The sequence below is a fragment of the Phyllobates terribilis genome, unplaced genomic scaffold (assembly GCF_046119375.1).
Source record: "Phyllobates terribilis strain yellow unplaced genomic scaffold, ASM4611937v1 Scaffold_1__5_contigs__length_1240528914, whole genome shotgun sequence".
Taxonomy (NCBI): domain Eukaryota; kingdom Metazoa; phylum Chordata; class Amphibia; order Anura; family Dendrobatidae; genus Phyllobates; species Phyllobates terribilis.
Genome location: NW_027362761.1, coordinates 718,796,347 through 718,813,598, shown reverse-complemented (window position 1 = coordinate 718,813,598; position 17,252 = coordinate 718,796,347). Strand labels below are relative to the sequence as shown.

Sequence of the window (17,252 nt, the reverse complement as noted above, 5' to 3'; positions counted from 1 at the left end):
AGGGAGTGGATACAGTCCTAGGAGGCATCAGAGTGCTACACACATCTTTTCAGGAAAATTGGAATACCAGTGATTAATTTGAATTTCAAAAGATTCAATCATTTCTAGTCAGGATGGATTAAATGTTGTGTTGTTGTTACATTATATTTTTTCAACCTACTTGTTTTGCTTTCATTTTTCAGTCATTTTGCCTGCCTTTCCTCTAAGTACATGTGCCCAGGTGTACCAGCTGTTATGAGCACCCTTCTTGCCAATATTAATGCTTACTATGCTCATACAACTGCATCAACTAATAATGTATCTGCCTCAGATCGATTTTCTGCCTCAAATTTTGGTGTAAGTTAATTTTTCACTATATCATTGGTAAAATAATAAAAAAATGTGAAGTCAATGTTTTGTTTAACACCTATTTTATATTTTCTGCTACGATTTGCAAAGTAATGGCACATAACAATAGGTAATATAATTATTTTTTATGTAAAAAGAAAGGTAACTTTTTAAATGTGGACATGATTATCAAGACGTTATTAGTGGATCTTGATTCTATTGATATGCTCCTTCCAAAATCTAATGTATAATGGCATAAGCTCCTAATGTCCTAAATTAAGGGTAAAAAAAGCTTGCATTGGATTTAAATTATTCTGATCCTTTGCAGCTCAGGCAGATAAGCAGTGGACAGATGGTCCTTTCCCTATGCAAAGAAACATACACTGTTATGCAGTTTGCACAGTGGCCCAGCAAGACTGGTACCAAACCAGCAAAGTCAGTGCACAGTGCACAAACACACTTGGCACAAGTTGCCCAGCTAGGCGAGCCCTTAAGGGCCAGGAATACTCTTCACCCAGCTTCCAAAAAAGGAAGGGGGACTTTAGCAGAGCCCTTCCGAGGCCCACTGTCGCTGGACAGCTGGCTTCTGGTGACGCGGTCTGTGCCTTGTCAAGAACCTGGTGAGTACCTCTGCAAAAACCCCAGGAAGTGAAATCAGAAGAGAAAATGAGAAAACCCCTGAAAAGATAGCAACACTACTGCTAGCACCACTCACCACCACTGCAATAAACAGCAAAGGACTGAGCAGGGAGCAGGATTAAATAGCCCTCCTAATGATAAAGTGTTGAATACCTCCCAATCATCCCCAGACAGCCACTCCCTGCTAGTTTGAACAGCAGAATGGACAACATTCCACCATTGCATAGTGCCAGACACAACAGCGTCCTGTGTTGCCTGGCAACAGGAGAAATCCGTGAGAGACACGGCATCCCGCGTCCTCGCACATCCTACAACACCAGAAAGCGATGCTCCATAACATTGGGGCAGTCTCCCTGCACGCGTAGTAACTCCGCCTTCAGGGTCAGGACAATGACGGCAACTGCGACCGGAGTAGCGTAGCACTGGACCTGCTCCATTCTCAGATGTGAGCACAGTACCACGATTCCTAACAACATGCTTGGCTGATCTGATTGTGCCCCCAACCAAAACATTGGATACAATAATCCTGATAGAGTCTGAACCTGGCCTAAAGAGTTAATAAAACTATATCTACTTGCAGCTGTCATTAGTGGGAGTTTATGTTCACTGCATACGTTAATATATGTTCATGCACTTTAACTCTAGAATAAAGATATATTTGATAACAAAACTCAGCACTGAATTTTGAACCAAATTTGACACAAAAATTACACCATGTTTAAGCGTAGACTTTCATTTTAAGAGAGTGATAGCCAATCTGTAACTATTTTGTGGTTGTCTTAATAAAAGTAAAATTTACAGTACTGTGCAAAAGATTTAAGCAGGTGTGGAAAAATTCTGCAAAGTAAGAATGCTTTTAAAAATAAAAATGTTAAAAAAATACAAAGAGAATGAACAAAAGAGAAATCTAAATCAAATCAATATTTTGCCTTCAAAACAGCATCAAATCATTACTTCTTCTAGGTACACTTGCACACAGGTTTTGCAGAGATTGTTTTTGGCATCTTGGAGAACTAACCACGGATCTTCTGTGGATGTAGGATTCTCAAATTCTTCCGTCTCTTCATGTAATCCCAGACAGACTGGATGATGTTGAGATCAGGGCTCTATAGGGACCAATAGCATTACTTCCAAGACTCTTTATTCTTCTTTACGCTGAAGATATTTCTTAATAACATTGTCTGTATGTTTGAAAATATTAAATTTGAATATCTATATAATTTATTTAATACAATAAAGTTTTAATGAGCCTGAAGAATTGCCCTCTTAAAACATATTATTTTTATTTACTTATACAGAAGGAGAGATTTGTGAAGCTTCTTGATCAACTGCACAACTCGTTGCGTATTGACCTTTCAATGTACCGGGTAAGAAGAAATTCCAGCTTTTGTTGTCCCAACTGTTTTGTCCCTGCCAAAACTCTAAGAATACTTTAGTGTATAATGTGCAAAGGTACAGCTCTTTGCTCCCAAAAAGTCAGTATGTTTTTTTTAATTTACCAGCAAGTACTCCTGTTATGTCATTGCCTAAATATGCCATAACAATGAGCTGTAAAAAAATAGTGCTATGAAGAAAAAGTGGAAATGTGGCAACAATCAGATCCCGTTTCCCATTTGTTAGAGCCTCTTTCTGATATAAAATCAGTTTGCAGAGAGGTTCCAGGGTCCCAGGGGTAATTGTTTTAAGCTTCTTTTCATATGAAAAAAAAATCACAATTTGCTTGCCAATCATGAACATATTCATGATACCCATAGGTTGGAATAAAAAGGCGAGGGGTTGAAGGAGAAAAATAAACAAAGTGTTAAAAGGTGACATGTCAGCCAAAAATAATAAATAACTGATAATATGTTACTAAAACTAGATCAGTTTTGGAGAATACACTGTGAATTGAAAACAGCCGCTCAAAAATGTGTAAAATATTCAAAATGACATGTGGCTTGCCCATTGCCCAGGTGTTTTATAGTTGCCTATATTATCCTGCTTTTAAGACTGTGCTCTTCGCCTACAGTATAATCAGGAGCTTTTCCTGATGTACAGTGGGGAAAAAAAGTATTTAGTCAGCCATCAATTGTGCAACTTCTCCCACTTAAAAAGATGAGAGGCCTGTAATTGACATCATAGGTAGACCTCAACTATGAGAGACAAAATGAGAAAACAAATCCTGAAAATCACATTGTCTGATTTGGAAAGAATTTTTTTTTCAAATTTTGGTGGAAAACAAGTATTTGGTCAATTACAAAACTTCATCTCAATACTTTGTTATATATCCTTCGTTGGCAATGACAGAGGTCAAACGTTTTCTGTAAGTCTTCACAAGGTTGGCACACACTGTTGCTGGTATGTTGGCCCATTCCTCCATGCAGATCTCCTCTAGAGCAGTGATGTTTTGAGGCTGTCGCTGGGCAACACGGGCTTTCAACTCCCTCCAAAGGTTTTCTATAGGGTTTAGATCTGGAGACTGGCTAGGCCACTCCAGGACCTTGAAATGCTTCTTACGAAGGCACTCCTTCGTTGCCCTGGCGGTGTGCTTGGGATCATTGTCATGCTGAAAGACCCAGTCACGTATCATCTTCAATGCCCTTGCTGATGGAAGGAGGTTTGCACTCCAAATCTCCCGATACATGGCCTCATTCATTCTTTCATGTACACGGATCAGTCATCCTGGTCTCTTGGCAGAGAAACAGCCCCAAAGCATGATGTTGCCACCCCATGCTTCACAGTAGGTATGGTGTTCTTAGAATGCAACTCAGCATTCTTTCTGCTCCAAACACGCCGAGTTGTGTTTCTACCAAACTGTTCTACTTAGGTTTCATCTGACAATATGACATTCTCCCAATACTCTTCTGGATCATCCAAATGCTCTCTAGCGAACTTCAGACGGGCCCGGACATGTAATGGCTTGAGTCCCTGGCGGTGTAGTGTGTTACTGATGGTAGCCTGTGTAACGTTGGTCCCAGCTCTCTGCAGGTCATTCACTAGGTCCCCCCGTGTGGTTCACTTTTGTTTCTGGTGTCCTTTGACAGCTCTTTGGTCTTGACCATAGTGGAGTTTGGAGAGTGACAGTTTGAGGTTGCGAACAGGTGTCTTTTATACTGATAACAAGTTCAAACAGGTGCCAGTACAACAGGTAATGAGTGGAGGACAGAGGAGCCTCTTAAAGAAGAAGTTACAGGTCTGTGAGAGCCAGAAATCTTGCTTGTTTGTAATTGACCAAATACTTATTTTCCACCAAAATTTGAAAAAAAATCCTTTCCAAATCAGACAATGTGATTTTCAGGATTTGTTTTCTCATTTTGTCTCTCATAGTTGAGGTCTACCTATGATGTCAATTACAGGCCTCTCTCATCTTTTTAAGTGGGAGAACTTGTGCAATTGGTGGCTGACTAAATACTTTTTTCCCCACTGTATACTGTAACCAGGGGCAGACAGTGCAGGGTCCCTGTTGTGCAGGACTTGTGTCTGGGCCCCCCTTCCCTATCAAACCACACCCAGATAAACACACACACACACATTTAGGCCTTGCTCACACTGGAGCATAACACGGCCGAGTGCTCTCTGATGTTTCATGGGATACTCGACTCCAGATCAAACTTTGTCAGAGCTTGATCTGAGTGACATTAACATAATCGGCCCGATTCTCTCGCATGATAGAATATACGGCACTGTGAGTGAGCCCTAACAAGTATATTCACATTAAGCACAATATCATAAAATATGCACATACCCATTTAAACATTATTATACTACATGGTACACACCACCATAAAAAGACACCACTTTCAGATCATGATAAAAAATAATAAAAAAGACGAGCATATTATACGTCCATGTGTAAAAAGCATGCCATACAGAAAGCACTCTGACCAGTGCAGGTCAATGATGTAGTTGACATGATCATATTTATTTATGTTTATTTGTGGATCGATAGTGTGTAAAAATAAAAAATCACTATTCTGATCCATTCTGTCATATAGACATATACGTATCCACTGCCGTTATTAAAGGGAACCAGTCACAAAAAAAACTGCTATTAACCTGCAGATATGGAGTTAATCTGCAGGCTAATAGCGGTATTAACCTGCCCGGCAGCTGCACTTAGCTGAATGCTGCGGGGAGAAAATTAACTTTATTCCCCCCTGCAAGGTTCCAGTTTCAGTCACGGGGCAGCACCAGAGCTGGTCCATTCACCATTCTGAGTATACATAGCTGCTGCTGTAACTGTTCCCCCGGCCCTGACTGACACAGGCTCTGCATTAGGGCCAGCTGACAGTCTGGGCCGGGGGGTGTGGTTACAGATGCTGTGATACAGTGACTGAACCAGCGCCGACACCACCATTGTGACTGAAACCAGAACGCTACTGGGGAAAATAAAGTTATTTTTCTCTCCGCAGTATTCGGTTAAGTGCGGGCATCGGGCACATTAGTAACATTCTAAACTTGCAGATTAGCCCCATATCTTCCGGTTAATAGCAATTTTGTATGGTGACACGTTCCCTTTAACACAAGAAAATGGCCTAATTTTTTATTGGTGATCATAAAAATATGTAACTTTATAAGGGGCCTCTGCAGACCCCTTATAGTGGCTATGGGTGGTATTTACATTGAGCCACTAAACACCCACCTTGTGCAGGCCGATATGAAAGGAGTCTGCATGCTTTGAAGCCTGGGATCCATGGCACAGAGCTCACCTCCCACCACAAGACCCTGCAACTCTCTCCCTGCTGTGAGTTTCCAGTATCACAGAACCATCAGCAGCATGACAAGAGGAGAGGAAGGGGCCCCATCCAGCATCTTTTGCTGAGTACAGCAGAGCGTCTGCCCCCTCTGGCTGCAAATGACTCAGGTACGGCCCCCTTCCTCTCAACTTTGTTTTTTTGCTGCTGCTGACTGGTGAAGTTTCAGCAGCGGATCGGGCTCCCTCCCCTCCGGGCTCCTGTACAGCTGCACCGGCAGTATGTTCACCCCTGACTGTAATGTTCTCATAGGCGAAGGCCAATTTATTCAGCTTCTGTCTCCCAGGTATGCCCTTGCATACCAATTGTTTTTAAAGCACAGCAGACTGTGTTTTCTTATACATATGGCCTCTGCTTAGAAACAAATACCATGTGGCACTTATTTTTTTCTTTTACTTATGTTAAAAAAATGTATTGGCATCCATCCTGACTATGGCCACTGTCGTGCACATACCTCCTGAGCACATGTGCCCAACAGTGGTCCCGAACGTAATGTATACCCAGCCTAGGATGTATTGAAAGTCACTGTTTAATTAGTTTCTTGCACCAATTTCTTTTTTGCTTTCTCATAGAATAATTTTCCAGCTAGCAGCCCAGAAAGACTTCAAGACCTTAAATCTACTGTTGATTTACTTACCAGTATCACATTCTTCAGAATGAAGGTAAGAAGAAGAATTTTCAAAAAAACAACCTTGAGGTTTGCTCATGCATTCTTCAGTGCTTGAATAAACCAGAATCTTTTATAGGGAATCTATAATTATAATCAACCCTCCTAAGCCATCTGTATCGGTATGTAGGCTATAGGAAGCTGAATAAAATGCTACCTTGATATCTGCAATCCAATGTTTTATTCCAGAGAAATCTAGGTTTTTCTTATATGTAAATGAGCTGTTCCAGGCTGTGGGGAGGATGCTACACTGGAAGATTTCTCCGCCTCCAGGGCCTATTTTAAATAAAAGGGGGCGTTACCAGTGTGAGACAAGTAACTAACATAGAACAGGAGAAATGTCTTCTTGCAGCTCTCTGAGCTCTGCTGTATTGCAACAATATTGCAACCCTGTCTGCCTGTGAGATGGAAGCTGAGAGGGCTCTGCAAATGTGTCAGGTATAATCACACACAGCTCTGCAGTGAGATCAGGAGAGCAGAGAGCGGCCATTACACATCACACTGGTAACCATTACACATCACACTGGTAACCATTACACATCACACTGGTAACTCCCCCTTCATGTAAAATAAGCCCTGGAGGCAGAGTTATCTTCCAGACAGCTTCCGCCCCATAGCCTGGAAGAGGTGATTTACATAAAGTGATAAATTCTGATTTATGAACAAGAAGACATCTGATATGAGGCATACAGGCATCACTAATCAGCACTATATAACCTGTATGCCCATATTAATAGTTTAGATAGATCAAATGTGGTGACAGATTTCCTTTAATACAATGCTATTTTGGAGGTTTTCATAAATAATAACACGTTTAGTTTCATACAGGTAGCTAATGGAAGCACTTCAAGAGTAATCTGTGGGCTATATTATAAAGGACCCCATACACATTAGACTAATGTTGACTCAACCCGCCAATATGTAGTCTACAGTGTACGAAGAGATGTTGATCCTGCATGTACGATTTCGGACTACCAATCGCATTGTTCTCTTGGAAACAAGCTGCCATTCAACGTGTCAGTCGCCGGCTTTCTCATAGAGAACACAGGGGCTGTCTGCCAAATAAGCGCTCCAATTTATGGGAGAGTTGGCTAATATGGCTGTCAGCCAAATGATTGGCTGGAGCATCGTTCAGCCAACAGCCATCTAATGTGTATGGCCAGCTTAAGACTGCAGAGAAATCAATTTACTGTACAAAACCCTATAGTTTCCTATTTGAGAAATACATTTGTTAATAAAATACAAATATTGAGTTTTCCAATGGGGTCTCTTATTATTTCTCTGTAAGCACCCGCATAAAGGCCTTTCATTTTATTCACACTGTGCTTGGAGAATACATTGGAGCTATACATCTGTAGGATTAGCTAGCATCACAAGATGTATTTTGCCCTCTTCTACTTCTCAATGATTCATAAGTTGGAAAATGGGGTTTTAGTCATCTCTTCAGCGTAGTGTTAAGTGGCTGACCTCTTTGATCATTTGACCTATGGGCAAAGAAGACACCTACCAGAGGAATCTTATACACTGCTCAAAAAAATAAAGGGAACACTCAAATAACATCCTAGATCTGAATGAATGAAATATTCTCATTGAATACTTTGTTCTGTACAAAGTTGAATGTGCTGACAACAAAATCACACAAAAATCATCAATGGAACTCAAATTTATTAACCAATGGAGACCAGGATTTGTAGTCACCCCCAAAATTAAAGTGGAAAAACACACTACAGGCTGATCCAACTTTGATGTAATGTCCTTAAAACAAGTCAAAATGAGGCTCAGTATTGTGCGGCGCCTCCATGTGCTTGTATGACCTCCCTACAATGCCTGGACATGCTCCTGATGAGGTTGCGGATGGTCTCCGGTGGGATCTCCTCCCAGACCTGGACTAAAGCATCCGCCAACTCCTGGACAGTCTGTGGTGCAACGTGACGTTGGTGGATGGAGCGAGACATGATGTCCCAGATGTGCTCAATCGGATTCAGGTCTGGGGAACGGGCAGTCCAGTCCATAGCTTCAGTGCCTTCATCTTGCAGGAACTGCTGACACACTCCAGCCACATGAGGTCTGGCATTGTCCTGCATTAGGAGGAACCCAGGGCCAACCGCACCAGCATATGGTCTCACAAGGGGTCTGAGGAGGTTGCTGATGGTCTCATTTGGGATCTTCTCCCAGACCTGGACTAAAGCATCCGCCAACTCCTGGACAGTCTGTGGTGCAATGTGACGTTGGTGGATAGAGCGAGACATGTTGTCCCAGATGTGCTCAATCGGATTCAGGTCTGGGGAACGGACAGTCCAGTCCATAGCTTCAGTGCCTTCATCTTGCAGGAACTGCTGACACACTGCAGCCACATGAGGTCTGGCATTGTCCTGCATTAGAAGGAACCCAGGGCCAACCCCACCAGCATATGGTCTCACAAGGGGTCTGAGGATCTCATCTCAGTACCTAATGGCAGTCAGGCTACCTCTGGCGAGCACATGGAGGGCTGTGCGGCCCTCCAAAGAAATGCCACCCCACACCATTACTGACCCACTGCCAAACCGGTCATGCTGAAGGATTTTGCAGGCAGCAGTTATATGCTCGGCCCCTTGCAGGCAGAGTTATATTCTGTTGTTTAAGTTTTCCCTTTATTTTTTTGAGCAGTGTATAAAGAAAATACCAATGTAAAGCACTAAAAATATGTAAAGCATGAAAGTGCAAGAAGACACCAGAAAAATGGTGCTCACATTACAAATGTGAACAGTATTACTTTGTCTTACCTTTGACGTTTATGAATTGATTAACTATTTAAAAAACATTTTCTTATAATTTTTTTCAGGTGCAAGAGCTTCAAAGTCCACCTAGGGCAAGCCAAGTTGTTAAAGATTGTGTGAAGGCCTGTCTCAATTCCACTTATGAATACATCTTCAATAACTGTCATGAACTGTACAGTCGTGAATATCAAAGTGACCCGGTAATTTGTAGAGTACAGTTACTAATACAATGTATATGGTAAACCACTAATATTTGATAGGTGTGGAACTCACTTTTAAGGTTTTCATTATTAGGAAAATGGGGTCCTGATACTCCCTGTTCACCTGTTCACAGAAGTAGTCTTTCCAGTAGACTGCAATGCAGAGGTGGCTGTGGCCTTTCCCCATCAAAATCAAATGTTTGCCAGTGGTGCCTGAAGCCAAACTGAAATGACAGGGGTTGTCTCTTCAAAATGTACAGAGAACTTGTCATCTTTCCTTACTAACCTGTTTTATAAAATGTTTGTATTCCCTTTAGTATAAAAAATCTGGAGCACCTTTTCTGCTTTGTACCATTCCCCTGTTGTTCCTACTAGAACGTTTTGAATAAATTAAGAACTGTGGTCCTGATTCATCAAAGTGTTTTAGCCAGATTTTTGGCATAAAACACATTGAAAAGTTTGGCCGATTTTTTGTGCCACTTGAAGTTTTCACACCAGTTCTGGCCAGATCCACCAAATTGGACAGAGCATGGGTGGGACAGGGCATGGCAAGACTGCCCGACAAATTCTTCATAGTGGTGAATGTTAGGCCAGAAATGTACTCCACTCCAGAACAAAATGCCAGTCTTAGGCTATGTGCCCACGATGCAGAAATGAAGCAGAAAATTTCTGCAGCATTTCTGCATCTCCCTGGCAGAAAAAACGCATGCAGATTGTACATGCAGATTGTACATGCTGATTGTGCATGCGTTTTTCCTGCAGAATACATGCGGATCCACATGCGGATTCACATGCGTTTCCGCATGCAGATTGACAAGCGCTTTCCAGGCGATAGCATCACTTGGAAAGTGCTTGACAACTAGGTCACACTGTATAAATCCATGCAAACGGCATAGATTTATATAGTGTGACCGTAAAAATAAAGCTATACTCACCCCCGATTCCCCGGCGTGTGCTGCAGCGCTCCTTCCTGTCTGGTTCCCGGCTGCCGGCATATCGCGAGACACAGGGGTGAAGGGCCTGCGGTCACATGACTGTGACATCACCGCAGGTCCTTCAGCGCTGCCGGCATGCAGAGAGAGCCGTCAGAAAGGTGAATATAAACTTTATTTATTATTTTATTCTTTTTTTTACAGGTACAATGGTACCCAGGTCTGGATGAGAGTCTCCTCTCCTCCAGAACTGGGTACCATCCGCACATAGAGATGCATAGAATCCGCTTGTATAAATGTACAGACACGGATTCTATGCGTCTCAATGCAAGTCAATGGCGGCGCTTCCGCAAAATTAATGAACATGCTGCGGATTTATGAGCGCTGCAGAAACGCTGCGGAAAAATCCGCAGCATGTGCATTGACATTGCGGATTACCATGCGTTTTTGATGCGTTTCCGCTGCGGAAATTCCGCAGCATAAACGCGTGAAAAACGCATCGTGTGCACGCAGCCTTAATGAACTGAGTCCTGAGTGTTAGGCTACATTCACACATCCGTTGTACACATAGAATCATAGAATGGTAGAGTTGGAAGGGACCTCCTGGGTCATCTGGTCCAACCCCCTGCTCAAAGCAGGATTCACTAGATCATCTCAGACAGATGTCTGTCCAGCCTCTGTTTGAAGACGTCCATTGAAGGGGAACTCACCACCTCTCGTGGCAGCCTGTTCCACTCCTTAATCACCCTAACTGTCAAAAAGTTTTTTCTAATATCTAATCTGTGTCTCCTCCCATTTAGTTTCATCCCATTGCTTCTAGTCTTTCCTTGTGCAAATGAGAATAAAGATGATCCTTCTACAATGTGACAGCCCTTGACATATTTGTAGACAGCTATTAAGTCTCCTCTCAGTCTTCTTTTTTGCAAGCTAAACATTCCCAAATCCTGCAACCGTTCCTCATAGGACATGGTTTGCAGACCAGTCACCATTCTGGTCGCTCTTCTCTGAACTTGCTCCAGTTTGTCTATGTCTTTTTTAAAATGTGGTGCCCAAAACTGTACACAGTATTCCAGATAAGGTCTGACCAAAGAGGAGTAAAGACCGATAATGACTTCACGTGATCTAGACTGTATGCTTCTGTTAATACATCCCAGAATTGTATTTGCCTTTTTTGCTGCTGCATCACACTGTTGACTCATGTTCAGTCTATGATCTATTAGTATACCTAAGTCTTTTTCACATGTACTGTTGCTTAGCTCTATTCCTCCCATTCTGTATATGCGTTTTTCATTTTTATTGCCCAGATGTAGTACTTTGCATTTTTCCCTGTTAAAAACCATTCTGTTGGTTGCTGCCCACTGCTCCAGTTTATTTAGGTCTTTTTGAATCCTCTCTCTCTCTTCTCTAGTATTAGCTATCCCTCCTAGCTTTGTGTCATCAGCAAATTTAATCAGTTTACCCTCAATTCCTTCATCTAAATCATTGATAAAGATGTTGAACAATACAGGTCCCAGGACGGAGCCCTGTGGTACCCCACTTGAGACATTCATTCAGCTGGATGTGAAGCCATTTACAACCACCCTTTGAGTCCGATCACTAAGCCAGTTATGAATCCACCTAACAGTTGCCTGGTCCATTGCATACTTGGTCATTTTTTCAATAAGGATGGTGTGAGATACTTTGTCAAATGCTTTGCTGAAGTCAAGATATACTATATCTACAGCATTTCCCTGATCCACCCAGTCAGTGATTCTGTCATAGAAGGAAATTAAATTAGTCTGACATGACTTGTTAGTTACAAACCCATGCTGACTCTGGTTAATCACTTCATTCTTATCCATGTACTTACATACATGTTGTTTAATAATTTGTTCAAAGATCTTTCCTGGTATAGAAGTCAGACTCACCGGCCTATAGTTCCCTGGGTCCACCTTCTTCCCCTTTTTGAAGATAGGAACAACATTTGCTCTTCTCCAGTCTTCTGGGACTTCTCCTGTTCTCCAAGAATTTTCAAAGATTATGGAGAGTGGTTCTAAAATTTCTTCTACGATCTCCTTCAGTACTCTGGGGTGTAATTCATCTGGACCTGGAGACTTGAACTCATTTATGTTAGCTAAATATTCCCTCACAATCTTTCTGTTTACAGATAACTTGGATTCCTCTATTCCTTTAAAAGGACAGTGAAGATCAGTTGATGTTACATTTTCTTTCTGAGAGAAAACAGATGCAAAATAGGAATTAAAAAGTTCGGCCTTCTCAACATCCTCTCTTACCATTTCTCCATTTTCATCCTGTAAAAATCCTATAGCATCTTTGACTTTTCTTTTACTTTTGACATACCCCCAAAATCCTTTTTTATTGCTTTTGACATCTCTTGCAAGCCTTAATTCATTGTCAGCTTTAGCTAACCTGATACGAGCCCTGCAGGATCTGCAGACTGCATTATAATCTTCTTTAGATATGCCTCCCTCTTTCCATTTAATAAACATTTCTTTCTTTCTTTCTTTTTAGCATGTGTTTAAGTTCTGTGTTCATCCATCCTGGTTTCCTTAAATGCTTCCCATTCTTCCTACTTTTCGGGATTGTTAACGATTGTGCTTTGAGAATCTCATTTTTAAAAATTTCCCATCCTTCCTGGACATTTTTGTCCTTAAGGACATCCAGCCATTGGATCCCTCCTATTCTCTTTCTGAGTCTCTTAAAATCTGCCTTTCTAAAATCTAACCTTGAAGTCTGAGTCTTCACATGTCTTCCTCCTCTAGTTATCCAAAATTCTATAATAGCATGATCGCTGCCTCCTAGGGTCCCAGCCACCTTTACCTCCTCAACCATTTCCTCCCTGTTTATAAGGATTAGATCCAAAGTAGCAGATCCCCTTGTTTTCTCCCCTACCTTTTGGAAGATAAAGTTGTCAGCAAGAGAGGATAAGAATTTGCTTGACCTGTTAGTTTTACTTGAGAGAGATTCCCAACAAATGTCTGGATAGTTGAAATCTCCCATGACCACTACGTCATATTTTTTGGAGAACTTGGTCATTTGATACATAAAGAGTTCATCCATATCTTCAGCTTGCCCAGGTGGCCTGTAGTAAATGCCTACAATGGTGTCCTTTCCGTTGTTCTCTCCTTGTATTCTTACCCAAACAGTTTCCACAGAACTCCCAGTCTCTGAAGCTTCAATCTCTGTGCAGATATACGCTTTTCTAACATACAATGCAACACCTCCTCCTCGTTTATCAAGTCTGTTTCTTGCAAATAAGTTGTATCCTTTTAGCCTTTTATTCCAATCATGTGTATCGTCCCACCAAGTTTCAGTGATTCCAATGACATCATATTCCTTTTCCTGCATTAGTAGTTCCAATTCTCCTTGTTTGTTGCCCATGCTTTGTGCATTTGTATAAAAACATTTTAGTTTGTGATTGGTTTCTCTTCCTCCCATATTTTTATTATTTAAATTGTTTTGTCTTTGTTCTTCCTTTCCACTTCCAGTAGCAGAGATCTCAATAGTATTTGTCAGCTGTATGGCTTTTTCTGGCCTTTTGCTTCCCTTCCCACATTGTTCTAGTTTAAAGCTCTTCTGATGAGTGTAGCAAGGCGACTTCCAAATACATGTTTTCCAGTCTTCGTAAGGTGCACCCCATCTCTAGCAAGTAGTCCATCGCATAGGTAATTCATTCCGTGATCCAGAAATCCAAATCCTTGTTGACGGCACCATCGACGTAGCCAGTTGTTCACCTGTAGAATCTTATTCCACCTCATTGTTCCATGGCCATCCACTGGGAAGATGGATGAGAAGACCACCTGCGCTCCCAATTCTTTCACTTTCTTGCCTAAGTCTTCAAAGTCACTGCAGATGGTTTCCAGGTCCTTTCTTGCGGTGTCATTTGTCCCCACATGTATTAGCAGGAATGGGTAGTGATCTGTAGGTCTGAAGAGTCTTGATATCCTGTCAGACACATCTTTAATTTTTGCTCCTGGAAGACAGCACATTTCACTTGAGGTTATGTCTGGTCTGCAGATAGCGGCCTCTGTTCCTCTTAACAGGGAATCCCCCATGACCACCACTCTCCGTTTTTTCTTCACAACATTCTTCTTTCTCCATCCAGGAGGATTCTGAGGGCTTACAAGGTTATTCATTGCTGGCAAAGTCTTATTTTGCTGTATTTCTTCATGGTTCTCCTGCGTGAGAGCCTGGTACTGGTTCCTGAGCAGTATGGGTGCTGACTGCCTCTCGATCCTCCTGCTTCTGTGGGTCACATGCTTCCATTCCTCTGTTTCGTCAGGTGCAGTTCGAATTTCTTCTCTTTCTGAATCATGAAGAGATAATTCTGCTCTGTCTAAGAACTCTTCACCTTCCTTAATGATTTTCAAGGTAGTTAACCTCTCTTCTAGATTTCGCAACTTTTCCTCCAACAGGGACACAAGCTTGCATTTCTGGCATGTGAAGTTTGGCTTTTCCACTGGCAAGTCTGTGAACATGTAGCAGGATATGCAGCTCACCAAATGGCTCCTGGACTCTTCCATGTTCTTATTGTTAATGTTCTGAAAACAGTGAAAAAAGCTTAAAAAAAAAGCGTTTACCGATGTCCTCTTTTCAGCTCCAACAGCCAAAATCCAGTGTTCTTTGAGCTCGCGGAGACTCTTCACTTACCCCAAAATGCAGTGGGAATATGCAAATTATCTCCTCAGGACTCCTCCCCTGGTTTACCGATGTCCTCTTTTCAGCTCCAACAGCCAAAATCCAGTGTTCTTTGAGCTCGCGGAGACTCTTCACTTACCCCAAAATGCAGTGGGAATATGCAAATTATCTCCTCAGGACTCCTCCCCTGGTTTACCGATGTCCTCTTTTCAGCTCCAACAGCCAAAATCCAGTGTTCTTTGAGCTCGCGGAGACTCTTCACTTACCCCAAAATGCAGTGGGAATATGCAAATTATCTCCTCAGGACTCCTCCCCTGGTTTACCGATGTCCTCTTTTCAGCTCCAACAGGCAAAATCCAGTGTTCTTTGAGCTCGCGGAGACTCTTCACTTACCCCAAAATGCAGTGGGAATATGCAAATTATCTCCTCAGGACTCCTCCCCTGGTTTACCGATGTCCTCTTTTCAGCTCCAACAGCCAAAATCCAGTGTTCTTTGAGCTCGCGGAGACTCTTCACTTACCCCAAAATGCAGTGGGAATATGCAGATTATCTCCTCAGGACTCCTCCCCTGGTTTACCGATGTCCTCTTTTCAGCTCCAACAGCCAAAATCCAGTGTTCTTTGAGCTCGCGGAGACTCTTCACTTACCCCAAAATGCAGTGGGAATATGCAGATTATCTCCTCAGGACTCCTCCCCTGGACTCCTCCATCTGTACGCTGTCCATTTTTTTCTCGGACAGCAAAATGACCCATAGAGTTTCATTGGTCCATACACATCAGTTTTAAAAAACTTGTCTGAGTCTCCGGTCTCTTAGGGTCACAAACTCCCCTCTAATCCTTTTTGCAGATCAGACTCAGTAATTAAAGTCTACAGGGATCTCTGTAAATCGGATGAAACACAGCTGACATACACTGTACTTTGTATTTTATTACCGTATATACTCGAGTATAAGCCGAGTTTTTCAGCACATTCTTTGTGCTGAATAAGCCCGCCTCGGCTTATACTTGGGTATACCTGAGTATACAGAGATTCCGTTGGTGGATAGTGGGGGGGGGTGTGGAGGAGCGGGGCACAGGCAGTAGCCGCTGCTGCAGCTACCACGTGTTCCCGCTGCTAAAGGGAAATGAATGGGTGTGGAGAAGAGAGAATATTCATTTCGCTTTAGTAGCGGGCACGGAGGAGCGCTGAGCCGAGGCTCCTGCTGACAGTGCCCGCTACTAAAGTGAATGCATATTCGCTCCTTTCCACGCACATGATCCTGGCGTGGAGAGGAATGAATGTGTCGGCAGCAGCAGCTCACATCAGTGTCTGAGAGCGCGCACTGCGCCTCAGATGCTGAAATACGTTGCTGCAGACAGGACACAGCGCTGGAGCAGAGGTCAGGAAGGAAAGTGAGTATAAGTGTTTATTTTTTTTCAAGTGTGCTGTGATGGGGCCACACATACCAGGATTGGGGGATGAGGAGGCCATATATATCAGGATTGGGAATGAAGTGGCCATGCATACCAGAATTGGGGGATGAGGGGGTCATACATACCAGGATGAGGGATGAGGGGGCCATGCATACCAGGATTGTGGGATGAGGGGGCCATGCATACCAGGATTGTGGGATGAAGGGGCCATGCATACCAGGATTGGGGATGAGGGGGCAATACTTACCAGAATGGGGAAATTTACCAGTAGCTGCTGCATTTCCCACCCTAGGCTTATACTCGAGTCAATAAGTTTTCACAGTTTTTTGTGGTAAAATTAGGTACCTCGGCTTATACTCTGGTCGGCTTAAACTCAAGTATATACGGTATTCCATTTCAGTTTCATCCGTTTTAATTGATTTATTGTTAAGAGTCAATAATGTAAAATGTTCAGACAGTCTACCTGCTTCAGTTCAAAAAAGGGATAAGAAATAAACAGATGCCACACAGATGCAAAATGGAGACAAAACAGATGACACAAAGTCTGTTTTACACAGGTGTTTAAATAGCCACGGATGTGTGGATGCAGCCTTACCATTTAGAGGTGTATCTCTACACACAGTTTAAAAAGTGAATACCATTTTCACATATAACTATTCTCATCCTTTTTTATCCATCACAGGCTAAGAAGGGGGAGGTACCACCTGAGGAGCAGGGCCCAAGTATCAAGAATCTGGATTTTTGGTCAAAACTAATTACTTTAATAGTGTCCATAATAGAAGAGGATAAAAATTCTTACACTCCATGTCTAAACCAGTAAGTGTTACTTCTTACAAGAAAACAAAGACTGTTGGGAGGCCTGAACTACCACCCAAATGGTACCATAAGGCACCTTATTGACTTAATAAATAATACACAGAAACAATAATATTTGTTGGATGGAGGTCG

General features: G+C 42.4%; 1 protein-coding gene across 1 annotated transcript in view; it reads left to right on the top strand.

Moving 5' to 3' along the window:
• UNC13A (unc-13 homolog A) overlaps positions 1–17,252 on the top strand; it is a 338,122-nt gene that overhangs the window by 239,176 nt on the left and 81,694 nt on the right. Inside the window, exons 22-26 of the mRNA XM_073686302.1 lie at positions 183–336; positions 2,265–2,333; positions 6,272–6,361; positions 9,188–9,322; positions 16,987–17,120. Of these exons, the coding sequence (XP_073542403.1) occupies positions 183–336; positions 2,265–2,333; positions 6,272–6,361; positions 9,188–9,322; positions 16,987–17,120 (582 nt within the window). The remainder of the gene's footprint in view (positions 1–182; positions 337–2,264; positions 2,334–6,271; positions 6,362–9,187; positions 9,323–16,986; positions 17,121–17,252) is intronic.